The sequence below is a fragment of the Camelus ferus genome, chromosome 9, assembly GCF_009834535.1.
Source record: "Camelus ferus isolate YT-003-E chromosome 9, BCGSAC_Cfer_1.0, whole genome shotgun sequence".
Taxonomy (NCBI): domain Eukaryota; kingdom Metazoa; phylum Chordata; class Mammalia; order Artiodactyla; family Camelidae; genus Camelus; species Camelus ferus.
The window spans coordinates 57,699,962-57,717,482 of record NC_045704.1 but is presented as its reverse complement, the minus strand read 5'-3'; the positions used below and the strand labels follow the sequence as shown (position 1 = coordinate 57,717,482).

Genomic DNA, 17,521 nt, shown 5'->3' with positions numbered 1-17,521 from the left:
CCTGGCTTCCCTGTTGTGAGGGGGCGTGAGGCTCACTGTGCCTCAGGCAGAAGTCACAGCTCTTCTTCAGTTAACTTGCTCTACTGGACTCCCTCCTTCCAGGTTCCAGTAACCTCACCCAGCCTTCGTCCCTTCGGATCAAGGAGTGGTGATAGCTCTGCTGATGCTAGCCAGGACTTTCTGCACCACCCCTTAGGGTCTCCCTACACCTCCCACACACTTCACAATTAGTTTTGGCAAATAAGCCGTTCTTGAATTGCCCTAATTTGAGTTTGTAGTCAGGACTTGACTGGTGCAAATATTTTAAATGTGTTTTGTTAAGGTCTGTTTTGAGAGAAGGAAAAATTGTATTCACTCTCTGATTCACTCACATTCACCCACCTACACACACACACCACAACCGAACACACACACACAGTTCACATGGCACTGCCTCTCTCTTCAGGATTTTGCAAGACCCTGATTCATATTTCATTTTATAAGTACTGTCACCAAATGAGGTGAATGACCCATACCGCTCAGCAAGCCTGAGTCAGGGTTTATTGGGTGTCCTCGGAGGCCGAGGCAGTAACAGGCTCACAGTCACCATTGCCCATCACGTCATGGACAGTGTGCAGCCCTGCTCTCCCTTCTTGCATTTCATGCGTGGGAGAGCCCCACATAGTCCCTGGTCAAGGGCTAGGTTTCTATGCCTGCAGTTGCAGGGTAGGATGTGATGGGCAGCCAGATCCACTGAAGGAGGTTTCCATGGAGCAAGTTTTCATTGCCACCAAGTCTGAAAGGCTCTGAGAAGCCAGCCTGCAGAGAACCAGACTTGGATGGACATTCCTCAGCTCTGAAATTCATTTTCTTTTTCCACCATTTCAAAAACCAACATGCAGACTCAAATGTGTTTTATATAAAATTATAACACTCTCAGGATAACCAATATATGCTACCAGCTGTGTTGAAAATGCCATATTTAGAATCAATGTCAAATATTTGTGCTCAAACAGATCACTGATTGACTTACAAGTACTTAGAAAAGAATATATAAATATATGCCCAAAATAATATTTTATAGCTGTATATGTTAATTCTATACAAAATTTAATGAGGAATAATATTGGAAACTTATGGTTTAGTTAACATCTGTTTTATTAGTTATATCTCAAGTCTCAATGCTGTCTTTAGCAAACAACCTCCATTTCCACTGGAAGGCACGTTGTCCTGAGCAATTGTCCGTTTGTCACCATTTAGTGCACAGAAAAGTAACTCAGTTTTGTGATGCTTCCTATTGGACAGAAGCTTTTTCCTCAGAAGCATTTATTTATTCTCTGCCTGGAGACAGAAAAAAAAAGAAGACTAGCGCTAGGCTATGTGGGATTCAGAATGAATGTGGAGTTCAGGATGAAAAGAAAATTATTTCTCTCTCAGCAAATTCTGACATCGTGAGGGGAATCACTGCAAGACCATGGATGGAAGAAAGGAAAAGAAAAACCACCATGCTATGGAGCTTGACATGTAACCGTTTTATTTTGTGATAAAAATGTTTTCATATAAATTTCACCTTAACTACTTTTAGAATGAACCTTTGAAAAGTAAAAACAAACTGTGCATTTTCCTTACCATGTATAGTTAGGAATATGCAGTCATTTTACTGGTTATTGGCTTTCTCATACAAACAGAGATCACATCACTTTTAAGGGGAATGTACACAAGGGAGAAGCCACAGTACCTCAGCACAGGTGGGAGCCTCAGGGCATATAAACTCATCCTCTCCAACAGGCGTCATACATTCAGTGTGCGGGTTAAGACCGAAACCCCCAAACCACCTGCCAACGAAACATTACAACCTTTGGTTCTTTTCTATGCAAGAATGATGAGCTAGCAAATTTAATAATAATATAAGGGACTAGTGCATTATAGCTGATTGCTTACATGAAATCTCTAACTCACAGTCTCTCCTTCCCTCAGACCTCTCCCTCCCTCAACACCATGTAAGTCAGAAAAGGATACTTAACACACAACAGAGGAAACAAACAAATCAACAAACAATATATCCCCAAAGGTAGGCAGAAGAGGAATCAAAGGAAGAATTTTTAAAGATAAAACAAAAATGTGCAGGGCACGGAAGGTGACCTATACCTGGCATAAAACACGTATTCCATACAAACTTAGTCTCTAATTCAGAAACTGGAGAAAGTGATTGTCCATCTTACTTTCTCTCTATTAGTTACAATACAGCACAAGGGTTCTTACTAAGAGATTGATAAATGCTTGAAAGGCAGTGTCTCTCCTCATCACTGAAGCCTATTGTCTGTAACGGCAGCCTTCACATTTACTTCCCCAGAACCCACATGATCCCAAGGAGGAGGAACAGGAACATTAGGTCTACAGTGTGCATGGGGAAGGCAGAGGCTATTAAAGATGGAACTTCTGGAGCAGAAGCTGACACTTTCAGGAAGTGGGGCTGGAGCAGTATGACAGAGAATGGTGGGGTCCACAGTGGTCCATGCAAGTAGATTCTCCCCATCCGTGAATCAACAAATGGATCCAAGGATAGAGAGTCACCATTCAGAATGATAAAATGCTATACTCTATGAAAGGGGCTGGTAGAGGTGCAACATGAAAGAATGAAATGCAGAATGAACAAGCACTCTGCTTGTATCAGGGCAGAACTAATTATATTTTTGTTGGTTCAATGACCTTGGGCAGGACTGAAGAAACCCTTTGTAGACTCCATGCTAACAGACACACAAAGTTTCCATATGAAGCCACAGACAGATGAATCAGGTAAATGGGAAGGCCTGATGAACACTCCCGGCCAAGGCAGGAATGAAGACTACCATCGCAGCACACCCCGTGTGGGCAGTCCCCCTGGTATTACCGACAAAATGTCCTGGGAGAACTAATTTTCCATGTGTCATGATATTATAGCTCCAGGCAGAAGTGACAGTGTGGAGACAGGACCAACTGTTAGCTGACTGAGGGAGAAGAGGAAGAGAACTATTTTCCTCCTAATTCCAGTGTTGGCTAGACTGCTTTTGTCCTCGACAGGATCAAGGAGTCTGCCCAGACACAAATAAAGGAAGCTGACTCGGATGAGATGCAATCACAATCTGAACGTGAGGATGGCAAGGCGGTGAGTCTCTAATTGTCCATTATCATCCAGGAGATTGACTCTATGAACGGAAAATGTCCCTGGTAAGGGTCTATTTCAGTTTCCTAAAAGGGAATCTCATGACTGCTTGAAAGGAAAAGGAATGAGAGCAAAAACTAGGAGAGGCTGCCTCACAGTTCCTCCCTTTCCAATCGTCTTATAAGGCTGGCTTAGGCCCTACATAACCAGGTCAACATTCCAGTTCCCACAGCTGAACACAGAAAACCCAGGTGTGTGGTGAGAACCCACTGGGTGCATCAGTAATCAGACCACACGGTGTGGAGGGAAGGTAGGTGAAGGGGCCCGCGGTCAGAAGGCACGTCAGGAAATAGAGACGGAACACCTGGCAAAGGGACTACGACTGCCACGGGGGCCCACGGGCCGAGGAAATTTCAGTTCTAAATGGCAAGGGCATATTGTTCGAAATATTTCCTCCTGTGGAGATGTGTGCAGGGGAAGGCTCAACAGCTAAGACAGTCTCCATGAGCTGATGCGTGAGTGGAGCAGGCGAGGGCTCTAACCCCTGGGCACAAGTGTGTTTCACAGTGGCAGTCAACAGAATGCTTGGCTGGGACCTCTCAGCGGGGAACCACTTCTCCCATGAGTTAGCTTATCTCTTGGTCATTCCAACATTCCAAACCTTTGTCTGTTTGGGTTGTTTTTAAAAGGGGTCATATTACCTACATGGCCAAGGATAAACCTTCACACTGACTAGGTCCAGAAATGGAAAAACAACACATTCTTCTTCCTGGTAAGATCTGAAGGAAGCCTGAGTGCAGGCAAGAGAATTAAGTTGCAAGCCTCTTGAAGGGGGCTCTGGTCCCCAGAACACGTTCTGAGAAAAATATTTTGCTCTCCTTTTTCTATTGGGAATGGTTATGCAGGAGAATACACTGTGTCCATTTTCTAAAGAAACGTACTTGAAAGGTTTCTGCTGAGGACCCTAAAAGTAAACCTGTGGCTCTCCTAGGGACACTGGGAAAACAGGAGAGGAAAAGGAGGCTTTCCAGAGGAGGAATGATTAAAAGCACAAAGGCCTTGGTCTCTAACATGCAGGTGGGGCTTCAGCCACAGAGAGATGCAACAACTAAAGCACCAAGTGAAGTCAAAGACTTTCCAAGGATGAGAAGATGAGAATTCCAAGGCACAATTCCCAGTAGGAGTCTACTGTAGAATCTTCTCATGGATATGACAGAAGCCCCCATGGCTGAAAATATAGTCCAGGCTGCAAGAATGTCTGAGCTACAAGAGGCATCCGTCTTGATCTCCACACTGAAGAGAGGAAACATAGTCCCAAGTCGTGTATTCATCTTGAAGTTCCATGAACTTGGGCTTGATGGGCAAGAGATTACAAGGAGTCTTGTCTCTCCCCCTCCAGAACTCTGCAGATACACGGTGAAGCTAATAAAGTTGCTTCTTTTGCATTTTCTACAAGATAAGAACATCTCCTCTTTCCTGCCTCCAGAAGCTGGTTCCAGAGATTTCTTCATTTCTCTCCCGGGTGACCTTCATTTGTTCCTCAGCAGCATTTACAGTAGGAGTTCTGTCCCTGCACTGGAGGCAGACTCTTTCACGCGTAAACCTGCATGTTGCTGCGTGGTGGCTCCGACATGTGTGTCCCAGGTCCCCGCTGACCTCCTCCGGCACCCCCAGGAGTAGGGCTGGTGGTCACATCTGACCAGTCAGAAGCAGAGTGGGGTGATGAACTTGACCACTGGTCAGGAGACTCTGGGGATGGTGTCAGGTAGGGATGCTCACCCTGGAGGTGACCACTGTGGCTGGGTGTTCTCTCAGCAGCGTTGGAGGACGCATAGCTATGCTGTGACGGGGGTGTGGGATACTTGCCCACAGAGGCTGGAAAGGGGTGATAGGCTGGGAGAATGGTCTGAGCAACCTGGCCATCCTGCTGAGGCATCATGGCAGTGGAAAAAGCCATACCGGGCAAACGAGCCATTTCTGGAATCTGATACATGGTGGGCAGGGTGCCTGCAACAGCTGGAGGGCAGTTGGATGGAGCCTGGGCAGCCCCAGCTGGTTGGGCCATGCTGCCTTTGGGGATTAGCTGGAAAGTCACAATGGGGGGCAAGGGCTCCCGAGGGGTGGTTAAATGCTTCCCTTCAGGTGGCCTGCTCTGGGGAGTTATGCCAGAGTGGGCGCCCTCTGCTGGAGCCAGGACCATACTAAACATCTCGTTGTACTGGGTCTCATTCATCTCCACGCGGTTCATCCAGTCTGCTGGGACAGGGACTGAATGCAGCCTACCCAAGCTCCCCGCACTGCTGCCGCCTGGGGGAACAACGTGGTGGTGGGACAGCAGCTGGCTCACTGAGGGAAGCACAGTGCTGGCCCCATGAGCCAATGGCTGCATCTCAGGAAGGTTAGAGAAAGACAGTGCATGCTGTGCATGGACTGGGGCAGCGGGGGCAGCAGTGGCCAACATAGGATTGGGTGAGGCCTGTAAGATTCCGGGGGATGTAATCATTGGAGAGGACGTGGTATCAGAAACATATGTGTGAGGAGATTCTAGGGAATCAACAGGGGACAGAGTCACTGAGCTCTCAGACAGCTGGCCCTTGTCACTCAGAGACTTCTTCCTCCTACTTCCCTTGGTATCCTTGGCCTCCTTGGCAAGGTTAGGGAGGCTAGTAGGCACGGCACTCTTGGCATTGGGCCGTCTAGACTTCTTGCCCACTGGGGTGTGCTTCAGACTGAGAAAAGATCTGTTGGGCCCACAGATGACAGGTGAGAGAGCAGAGGTCAGCACAGTGCCTGGAGGGCTCGGTGTCACATTGTACTCATCCAGGAGGCGCACGATGTCATGGTGCATGCGGTCCCGAGCCACGTCCCGGGGAAGACGGTCCATGTGGTCTGTGATGTCCCGATTGGCAAAATGGTCCAATAGGATCTTGGCTGCTTCATAGCTCCCCTCCCGGGCAGCAAGAAACAGAGGTGTCTCTTCCTGCAGAAAAGGCCCACAGAGCACATTTTAATAACTCTTGAAAATAAAGCAATGTTTCTCAATCTTTGTTACTATCACCCCTTTAGACATATTTTTCCTAGTGTCTCCCCACATGAAATGTTAATACTACAGATTAAATGTATATCTACCTGCATGCTGAATGGATACCAGTGCTCTGTACATAAAGAGAGCAAGATTATTCTGCTCATCCCCAAGAACCAATTTCGACCCACTAAGGGCTATATCTCTTTTGTGGGGGAATGTGTGACATAGAGCATGTCCCCAAGCCAGAGACTGACTTAAAACAGCACTGAGCTTATCAAAATAGGGTTCTCAGAGGAACACCAGTTAGAGATGACAAAGAACCTACAGGATGTGCAGAACTGGGAAAAATAAGGGAAAGGAAAAGAAAAAAGATGCAAGACATGAGAGAGAAAGAACTAAAATAAGGGGAAGGAGGAAATGAATGAGAGAGAGAGAGATGAGCAAGAGAGGGGAAGCTCGACATAAAACCCAGAGGAAGAAAAGCAAACAGGAAAACATCGTGGTGTCTAAGAACAGGAAACAAACAAAAAGGCAGCAGGAAAACAAATGAAAACGAACCAGTGAAAAGGAAATGAGTGTGAAGAGAACGAAGGCAGGAGAAAGGGAAATATCAAAGGAGAGAGAGGAGAGAAGTCTGCACCAGACTTGTTGACAGGACAGCCTGGTGCAGACTGAGTACTGAGGAGGCAGGGGGCTCAATCCTGACTCTCCCCTGGAGAAGCCCAATATGAGCCCTCAAGCTCGCTGGACCAAGTTCCTGTCCAACCTGCTTCCATCTTTTCTATCTTTATCACAAGAGGAGCTAAGGGAGGAAAGGGAAGGCCTTATCATCTGAGGCACTGCTCTGCCTGCCCTCCAGCTCAGAGCCCAGACTGTACCTTGTTGTCCTGCATGTCTCGGTTGGCCCCATTTTTCAACAGCAAAAGGGTGGCTTCCACATTATTCACAGCGGCTGCCCAGTGAAGAGCAGATTTTCCTGCAGGAAAAAAACATTTTTATAAGCAGACACAGTAGAAGGACCTGTCTTACTCCTTCCTGTAAGGAAGCATCATGACCTGCACAAGGAAACCTTGAACTTCTCAGGCAGCAGCAGGAAGCCAGTTCTCTTTGGGGGCCCACAGGAAAAACCCAAGTATTATCTTCATTTCCCCCTGTTATAGAAATACATCAGTACAGGCTGTCTAGCCTTCAGAAAACTTCTAGGTAAAAGGATCATCTATGGTGCCACATCCTTCATACAACAGAATCTACCCTGTCCCACACTGAAGACAATAACCTACCTATTTATTACAAGCCGGAATGTCTACTTAGAATATCTCACAGCCCCGCCCTCCATGATGAAGTCAGCTCTCATATATTCATGTCAAGAATGGGATGCTTGGGAACCCACACAAGCAGACCTTACATGGACTTGCTTTGAGATCCAACAACTCTCACTAAAAATCCCTTCCCAGCTTCATCTATATGGATCCTCACACTGGCTCAGTTCTCTGAACTCAACATGGGAAAAAGAAGAACGAATGAGTGAAGGAATCTTCAGTGGATTCGGATCTGAGACAGTTCTTTAAGGATCTGGTAACCATTCTCCCTCCCTAGAGGCTTGCTTTGCAGTAGGAATCTGAATCCCTGCTTCTCATTCCTACCGTGGTCATCCACTGCATTCACATCTGCTTGGCAGTTGATCAGCTCTGCCACCATTCCCTCCACAGCCAGGCGGGCAGCCAGGATCAGGGGTGTAGTGCCATCATTCATTCTGGCATCCAGATCAGTTACTCGGTTGCGGATCAGTATCTAGAATAAGAGAAAGTACAGAAAAGAAAGTCACCTGGATTTAAAAATAGTAATAATGGTGCTAAGATAAGAAATAAGAGCTTCAGAGCTAAGGCTACACTGTAAATTTCTGGAAGGCAGGGGATGTCTTGCTATCTTTGTGCCCAAGATTCTACCCTGGTCAATCAATAAATACTTGTTGAATGAATGAAGGAAGGAAGGAATAAAGGGAATGAGTGAACGTGCAAACAAGTAAGTGCTCGAGACAATGGCTATGTAAAGTAATGTACTTCTACTTTCTAAAGAAAAGAAGACAGATGTGGGGAAATACCACAACCTCACTTACGGTGTACAGTTTAAGATGATACAGAATGTTTCCAATTTCCTCATAAAAGTAAAATAATAAGGTATTAGGAGTAAACTGTGAACTCGTGTCAAGAAAACCACCACCGAGCAGCTGGAAGCCCACATGGTCAGACAAGGCTAGAGGGAGAAGCTGACAGTAGTCAAAGGCTTCATAACAGAAATCACTCCTATCTGATCTGTTCATCTCGGAGGTATTTTGCCACACCCAAAACAAAGCAAAACAAAACACAATGGTGATTAACGATCAGAAGACTAGTGTTATCTGCTGTTGGCTCTGCGACCATCTGGCTGTATATAGTCAGTTCTGGTTGCCTGCCTCCCTTTTCCTGCTTTCCTCATCCATCAAGCATGACTCTATCATCTGCCTTATTCTCTCAAAGAATTACTGAACAAATGTAATGGGATATTAAGTGCTTTTAAAAAGGTAAAATATTATTGATCTGTAAGGAACCAACTCTTCTCACGTTCTTTACCTGGAAGACACCTTGGGCATCAGCTGCCACTGCCGCATGGAGAGGGCAGCGGCCCATGTTGTCCTGGGCGTTGGCATCTGCACCTGCATCCAGGAGACGCTTGGCAGCATCAGCCCTCGAGTAGCGGGCTGCAAGGTGCAGGGCCATCTCACCAGTCCGGTCTGTCTGGGCTTGGAGGCTGGCACCCTGGTAGACCAAGTCTGTGATGATGTTGGCAGAGGAGTCTTCTGCATCTTCATCTTCATCACTCATATCTGAGCTGCCTCCTCGGAGAGAAGCCAGCATCAGTGGGGTGCACCCATCTAGAAGGAAGGAAAATTCCAAAAAGCATTTAAGGAGGAGAAGGACATTAATGTTCAATTACTTCTATTGTTGGAATAGTTCAATTTGAGTAAAATTATTCTTTTGGGGAAAAAAATAAACTGTGCTTCTTGTGGTAATTGGCAATTAGTTTTCCATTTGCCACTGACTTTTCCTTGATAATGTCCTTTCTGTAAAGAGGAGCTATTCTCTAAGTTAAATAAGCTTTTCTGTTCAAGTTTCTGAGTCCTATTGGATATTTTAAAATATATGCTATTAATAAACTATATGCACTAAGATATAAACTAAACTAATTCTCTATACCTCTGCTTTGGGATGTTATTTTTCCATCCCACTAAAACCTATCCCATACAATGAGCCTGTCATGGTCGAGCATGCTGTACAGGAAGCAATGTGAAATACTTCCCTTTATTCTTATATGAATTCATAATTTCTGCAAGCCTGTGCTCCTTAAGCATTCGTTTCCTCAAGCTGATTTTGAGTCTATGAAATCAGAAGGGAGCAGATCACCAAGAGGGGCAAACACAGGGACAACAAGGCGGAACCAAGGGCAGGCAGGCATGGTGCAGTGAAAAAGGGAAGGCTTGCAGGTGCTGACCTGGGCCACGGACGTTCACATCCAGCACGTCCACCTCCTGTTCTGCCTGCGGAGGAGTGAGAGCCAGCGATGGAGTCCTGCGGATATCTGCGGCCTCAAGGTGCTGCTGTGTCCATGGGCGTCGGTCGATGGGGTCATCTTCTTCTGAGAGTAAAGCCTCATCTTCAGCCTGAAAGGGGGGGGACGAGTCTCCCTGTCAATCTGGCCCACCCCTGGGAAGTGCAGCCAAGGAGCTAGTCCAGACTCTCACACCGCTTCTCCTAACCTCCCGCCAGTTTTCTCTCTCCTCCTATCTAACCCTCCAGATTATTATCCACACTGCTCGGGGTACGTGGTTCCTGTTTATCTCTCCTGCATCATCTGTACAACTCTCCCAGCCTCCCCATCCCATCCTCTAGGCAGCAGACAGCCTTAATATGTCACCTGTATTACCTACCTAACGTGCCGTCTATAGACTTCCCGCAGGACCATTTTTCTGCTTCTGGGCTTCTGACTACGTTGTTCCCTCTGCCTGCCACGGCCCCTCCCAGTTCTTTGTCTGACTAACTTCCTAGCTATCCTTCAAATAGAAAGTAGACTTTAATTCCTCTTGCTGGTCCCAAAGAGCACACTCCGGTCACTCTACTTAACCGACCACGTGTTAAGAACTTACATGGCATGACATGGCAGTCTCTACTGCTACCTGCAAGATTCCTCAGAATAGGGACAAACCCTGTCCAAGGTTGCCTCCTTGTACCCTGTATTCAAGCCTGAGAGCAAGCACTCAGGAAATATTTGTTGAACAATTATTATTATTACAATTTTAAAAGCAGCTGCCCTTTACTGAATACTTAGTATGTGATAGAAAATGCGTAAGGCAATTAACATGAATTGCTGTATTTAATCCTCACAACTCACAGAAGAAAGAATTATTGTTATTATCCCTATCTTACAGATAAAAATAATTAAGTACCAAGAGGTTAAGTAACACGCCAGCTACAAAGTGGCAGAGTTTTGGACTCGAATACAGCTCTGACTGTAACTGAGGCAATGTTCTTAACCATCACGAGGCACTACGTGCCTGTATTCCTCCAGCTTTCATTTCCTCAAGCTGATTTAGATTATTCACGGGATACACGCATGTCCCAGTCACGTGTCGCTATGGGTGAATGGCCTTCTTTGCCATGTCGGACACTGCCCACTCTACCTCTTACTTCTCTATGGCTTTAGTTTCCAGGGCTCAAGATGAGAAGCCTCCAAACTCAATGGTCAGTGGATTTCTTCCACTGTTTAATTCCACCTTCCCTTCCAGAAAGAGAAGTGCCCAGAGAGGATAAAAGAGAGACCTAGCCATGAAGGAAACTGTTATTTGCACACAGCAGTCCTAAGTCAAGTACCATCAGCATGACCCTTGAGGAAGGAAGCATGTTTGTTGTATTATTTTTAAAGAGCTCTTTTTGAAAAACTTACTTAGGTAACCCAAAGCCACCCATAACCTAAAGACAACCTAGGATAGCCACTGATGGTCAACGTGTAAAGACTATCACCCTTTTCTCCCGTTCATGACACTCTAGATACCAAAGGGCAGAAATAAGAAATGTGAGCAGATAAAGTCTGACACGGCCAGCTTACCTTGGCTTTCTTGGGCTGGGGCCCTTCATCATCGACCCAATGTTCACTTGTTCCAGAACCAATTAGGTTAGCCTCTGAGACTTGCACTGAGAGATTTCTGATATGAGGGAATGAGGAAGGTGTAAAACAAGAGCAGAGGTTATATCATAATCTAAAATAGACTTTTCAATAATTTTTTTTTTACCATCATACAGTCTTATGGCTGTACTCAGACTTTCAGGGCCTTGGCTCAGGAAAAATGGGTAATAATACATTCCATTACCTGAGTAAATATCCCTTCCTTCCCCACTAATCAAGAGGTTACATGCAAGTATGCCTTGTCACAGAAGCTGAGCACCACTGGGATGATACACACAGAAGCGGAGCATCCACACTCTTGACTATCGTAGCACTCAGGATCATGGTCAAGTGTGACAATGTGGCTCGGCCAGAGCTCAGAATTTAAACTCATGGTTCAGCAAGATCTGCTTTTCCACTTAACCATACTTATTGCTACTGGGATTACTAGCTTGTTGCCAAACTCTCTTACTTCAGTCCCACGGCATCCTGTCCCACGGGCTCACGGCGTTTGTGATTGCTGGAGTCACGGCGAAGGGTGAAACCTTCAGGCAGCCAGAGGGAGCCGTGTTTCCGCTTTCGTTTTGCCATGATGACCCCCAGCAGGATAATAAAGAGGATAATGACAACAGCAACAGCAAGGAGGTAGAGGAGCTGAGTGCGTTTGGGGGTCAGGGATTCACCTGCAAGCGCAGAGAGACAGGAAAGCGATGAATAAAACTTCAGCCTCTCAGTATGACCACTGAATTCCTCTAGGGAGCAGCTTTGCCCTCACCAGCCCTGAGAAATAGAGAGCTGCACATTGAAAATTTGCCCTTTTCTCTTTGCCCCCGAGTGACCCCTTTCTCCCCACACTTCTCCCTAATTCCAGGGCTACTCACTGACAACGGACACAAGAGGGTAGGACAGGGTCCCCTGGATGGCGTGCGAAGCCAGGAGAGCTGCTGCTGCATCCGTGTTCTTGAAGCACTGGTCTGAGTCTTGAACACACTGGCGGTTGTCAATTTCCAGAAATACCTGAGAGCTGTGGGTTGCCGAGGGGAACGAGGGCAAAGGGAAACGGTGAGAAAACAGATGGGTGTCCGATCGGGAATCTGAATTAGAGAGGTTACATGAGCCTTATTCCTCACCCTCAGCTGCAGGCTGTTCACCCCTGGGAGGCTGCCTTCAGACAGATCTCAGAAATTAAGATGTTGTCTGTTTAGACCCTGAACACTAATTCCCACTTAGGGCATGTGTCACCTTCTTTGGTCTGGCTGAGTCCAAGCTGTTCTGATTTAGGCAACACAAGACTAAGTGAGATAATGGGGTGAAGCTGGTCTTCAGAGCTCTCCCCATTTTGGTGGGCTGCTTCTTCCCCTTGCCGTTTACTCAACGGCACATAGAGTGACTCTGAAAATGCACCCCTGCCCCTTTTTTTTTATTCCTCGCTTTCCTCTGTGTCTGCACCCACACCTCAGTGAGCTGTAGAGGTGAACTCTGTGAGATATACTAACAAACAGTGGGATGCAAGTGACAGATCAATTGCAGAATATCACCCTTGTCAAAGAGACATAAAATGAAAGGCCTTGAAAAGAAGGCCAGGATTAATACAAAGAGGAGTCACTGCTAGAGGGTGTGAGGCAGCTCTGGCCAATGGTTAAGAGAGTCTAGCACTCAAGGAGGCTGTCCTGAGACCCTGCCTCCCACTTGCTCCAGCCCACTTTTCAGGGTCCCAAGATGAAGGCACACCTTTGGCATTAAACGTAAACACTGGGATGATGGGCTTGTGTGAGTTGGTCGGCTGTTCCATCCTCTGACCTTTCTTTTACAGGTTCAGTTATGACTTCTTCTGTGTGTCAGAGTGCTCAGCCTTATAAAATTAAGTTTTAAGAAGTGCAGAAATTAAAAACCTACCCAGCCACTTCCCGTTCTTGATCGCCAGGAAGGGACCTGCGCGTCAGTCTCTGCTTCTTCATGGCAGCTGACTTCTCGCCATAATAGGGGTAGACCATGAGGCCCCCCTGGGAGTCCCGTTTAATGCGCAGGTTGGTGTGGAGCAGGGTGCCCAGCGCCCGCAAGAAGCTGCGAGCATCCTGGAGCAGCTGTTCCGGTGGCATCAGCACCACAATAACCAGGGTACCCTCGGCCAGGATTTCTGGCCGGTCAGCAGCACAGTCCAGCCCATCCCAGCCACACTCCTCACTGTTGCATCCCTGGTCACAGTGGTTGTCTTTGAAGTGGTCTGCACAGTATTTGTCGTATCTAGGCAGAGGGAGGCAGAGGAGGAAGAGAACAAGGTAAGGGGCTCAGGCCAGACTGGAGCTCTATGTGATTTTTCTGCTTGGAACTAATGTGGGTTTTCCTACCCATCTTCTATGGCTCAGATTAGATCCCAAATGAAGGCTTCTGTGAATCTCCTAGTCCTGACTTCTTAGACTATAGATAGTCTATGCCCTTTAGCATCAGTGAGTGCCCCCTGAATGAGAAAAAGCACTGTGCTCACTATGCTTACAGACTCCCAGGCAGCTTATAATAGTGTTAAATCAGATTTGCAAGTAAATCTGAAACAAAAATCAACCGGTTCACACTTCTGCTATTTTTGTATCCATTGTCCCTGAGCTTTCAGGAGTAAAATGTGACTCTAGAGGGTGCTTCTGGAAACTGGACAGTAGCCCTGTACCATCAAGAGATGCTACACAGACAACCACGTTGACTGTGGCCCATTTCTTTTCCAATCAAGATTGAATCCCAACTATAGAAGGTAGGCGGGGAGCAGTGTCTCCCACACAGGATACCACATCTAATGGGTATAGCATCTTTCAAAGATTGGGAAAAGAAAATTGGATCCCAAAACCTATTGATGCAAAAGTCATTTCATTTTCAATTTCCTCTCCTGCCCCACTCCCCTCCCTTATAGTTACACCATCTAGTACAACTTGCCACTCTAGCTCAAAGAGGCGATCAGGAGCCGGGAGTAGCTGTACGCACTTTGGTAAGTTCTTGAACCTCCCATTTCTCAGTTCCCTCGCCTGTGAAAGGCCATTAACTTTACCTATGCCTCACAAGGTTGTTGAGAATTAATGAAGTTAAATTGAATGGGATGACTAAATGGAAAGTTATTACGTAAACCACAAAGCTCCCTGTAACTGCAACAATGAAGACCAGGAGGTTTAAGTTGCTTAATCTAGTTTACGCTTCCTGATAAAACCAGATGGGGAAACTCCATCTTAGGGAAAGAAATGGGGCAAACAGAGAGAGGTACAGACCTTCCGTCCATCCTGCAGGCAGGTAACGTGAGAGGCTGCCTGAGAGCAGGTAACACCACTTCCAAAAGTTATTTCCCCCAGGAGGTTGTGAGAGCAGCAGGCGAGGAAGAAGAGAGAGGCAGAGAGAGGGTGGTTGTGCAGTGAGCGTTCCTGTGCCTCTGTCAGCAAGGGAGAGCACAGGGTAGTGTGCGGTGGGACAAGGCTGACAGCCTGAAAGCAGAGGCAACCGGGGCTGAAGCTCTGGAGCAGTTAGGAGCAGGAACAAGAAACCGAGGTGTGTTAGTGACAGTGTCCCTCAGTCCTGGGGACCCTGGACTCTTACTTGCATGTCTTGCTATTCCCCTGGCATTCAAAGTTGTCAAACAGGCACTCGGCCGTGTTGCACAGCTCATCACACTGGTTGTTGATGTAATCCCAGCAGGGGAGTGGGGAGGAGCAGTTGGCCCAGGGGTTCTCCATGGTGAGGGAACAGTCACCCCCATCCCACTGGCAGGCGTGGCTGTTGCAGACCTCATCGCAGACACCATCCCGAGCTTTGTCAGCACAATACTGGCTCAGACAGGTGGCAGGAGGAGTGCTGGTGGGGGCCGTGTAGAGCTCACAGTGGCTGCCCCAGAATGGTGGAGGACACTGGCAAGAGTAATAAGGAGGCTGGCGCTGAGGGTAGCAGCTACCCCCATGCTGGCAGGGGCTACTGGCACAGCCCGACTCGCAGTCCTTGGGGTTGGGGCAGAAGCAGCGGGGTCCTGAGGCCGTGTGCACACACTGCTCCCCTCTCCTACACTTCACTTGTCCACAGCTGCTCTGGCATCTTGCCCCGGAGAATCCCTGTGGAAATCAGTGAACAAATGAGGGTGGCAGGCTGACTCTTGAGGGCATGCCCCATTTCCCCTCCCAACCCCCTCTCTGCCCCACCTCTAGGGAGGCAAAGATGAGACACCTGGCTGAGATCCCTCCGTGTAGCCTCCTGGACCAGGTTCTAGGGAGAGACCTCTACAAGTTAACCAGAGGTCAGGGCTGGCAGTCCCATAGGAGGCAGACAGAAGTTTCTCACTCTAAGAGCTCACTTCTAGAAATGAAGTCCACAGTTCATGCAGGACCGGAGTCAGGTGACATGCGAGCGCCTTTCCTAGCCGCCGTTAGATCACTCTTACAATGACCTTACAGGGGGAAGAAACTCACTTCAGAGGACTGGGTGTCTAGGAGACTTTCCCATGTCATTTTGTTCTTAAATGCTTAGTCCAGGCCAGGGTTACTGGACAGGTTTCCTTTTGGTATCTCTCCATGTGTAGTGATCGGTTTTAGGGACGTTTTAGCCTCTGGCAAAGCGTTTGCACAGCAAATGGCTAACGTTAGGCTTCCTTCTAGTTGAAGCAGCAGCCTGCCCCCAAATAGGCCCAAGCCAAGGAACGTGAGCAGAGTGGCATTTCCAACCAACTCTGCCCCAAACTGGGCAGCAAGACTATCCTCCAGCACAAGACCCAGAAGCCAGAGACACTAGCGCCATTTTCAAGCGAACATTCCATCCTCCTTGGTGCTTCTGAAGACTGACACTCATAGCTGAGGGAGCTCGCCGGTTCTGGGAGTATCTTAGTTCTAAATGGAAAACGGAAGCACTTTCTTCTACAGAGGCTAAACTTAGGAAATGTCCCCACCAAGAATGTTATCTGCAGAGCCCGAAAACATCAGGTTTACTCTCTCAGCTTTGTCACAGGCTTTAGGGATGGACGAGAGTGCACTCCTTCAATAGGCAGCATGGCACTCACCAGGGGGACAACGACAAATGAAACCATCAGGCATGTTGCTGGCCACAGCACAAGTCCCTCCATTCAGACAAGGCATCTGGGGACACACGTCGACGAAAGTTTCACAATGACGACCTCAGGGTAGAAAATAAAAGGGGGTTTTAAAAGGGAGAAGTGGTAACTGCAAGTTGCTAAACAGAACAGTACTAGGATGTGAGCTAGTCAGAGGACTAGAGAAGGAGCAGGAGGCGTGAGAATTCAGTTCTAAGCCAAAGGGAACACGAGAGGATGGAGACACTCACTGGCTCTCAACACGCCTGGCCCACCACTGGCTCAGGCCAGTTCCCTCGTCTGTCTTGTCTAAGCACAATGGCACCGTGCCCAGATCGACTCACAGAACAAGATGGGTACCAAAAATGACTCTAAGCTCTCCAAAAAAAAAAAAAAAAAAAGGAAAATGACACCTAAACATTTTTTTGAAGGCACTTTAGCTGTCATGAGTCAAAAGAAACATTTAGCAAAAGTGTTCACTGCATTTTGTTAACACCATCTACTTCATAGGAAAGGCCACCCCAGGCCAATACGTCCAAATGGTGATTTGTGGTTTGTAGCGAATTTTCATCTGTCGCATTGCTTTCCAGTCTTTTCTAACCTTTCTGTAACCTGACTGGCACCGCTTTAAAACACAGCTTAATAATCCCAGAGTTAGTGATCTCCAGGCACAGCTGTAAAACAGAAGGCACCTTGAGCCCACTGCTCCATGACAAATTGAACTAAGCAAATGAAATCATGGGGGAGACTGTGGGGCAATGCTGGGGACTCTAGGCAAATAGCAGGCTTCAGGCCCCATCTGGCCTTCAGGCACTTAAAAGGGAAAAACTAGCAATAATTCTGGCCAACCAGAATTAGGAGGCAGGGGTTACAAATGTTCGTGTCTTCACATCACTGCAGCAGACAATAACCAGGAGCAGCCATCACGTGCGCACGGGGCTCAGGGACTGGTGGTCCCTTGATGGTCATCTCAGCATTCGCATCCCACAATAATTGCAATCAATGAGTCAAGAATTTTTTATTCACAAGTGTGGAAAATGCAGAAACACCACTTCCTGGCTGTGGGACTCCAATTCAAGGTGTGGTCCATTCCTTCCTTCATCTGTTTCCTTCTTTGTTTATAAGTGTTTGTGTT

At 47.3% G+C, this 17,521-nt stretch overlaps 1 protein-coding gene across 1 annotated transcript in view; it reads right to left on the bottom strand.

Moving 5' to 3' along the window:
* Positions 1-1,488: 1,488 nt before the first annotated feature.
* Positions 1,489-17,521, bottom strand: part of NOTCH2 (notch receptor 2) — a 153,542-nt gene continuing 137,509 nt past the window's right edge. Inside the window, 11 exon segments of the mRNA XM_032486927.1 lie at positions 1,489-6,101; positions 7,025-7,122; positions 7,790-7,937; positions 8,756-9,057; positions 9,675-9,843; positions 11,286-11,382; positions 11,815-12,025; positions 12,224-12,366; positions 13,239-13,586; positions 14,913-15,419; positions 16,359-16,470. Coding sequence (XP_032342818.1) covers positions 4,713-6,101; positions 7,025-7,122; positions 7,790-7,937; positions 8,756-9,057; positions 9,675-9,843; positions 11,286-11,382; positions 11,815-12,025; positions 12,224-12,366; positions 13,239-13,586; positions 14,913-15,419; positions 16,359-16,470 — 3,524 coding nt within the window. The 3' untranslated portion in view covers positions 1,489-4,712.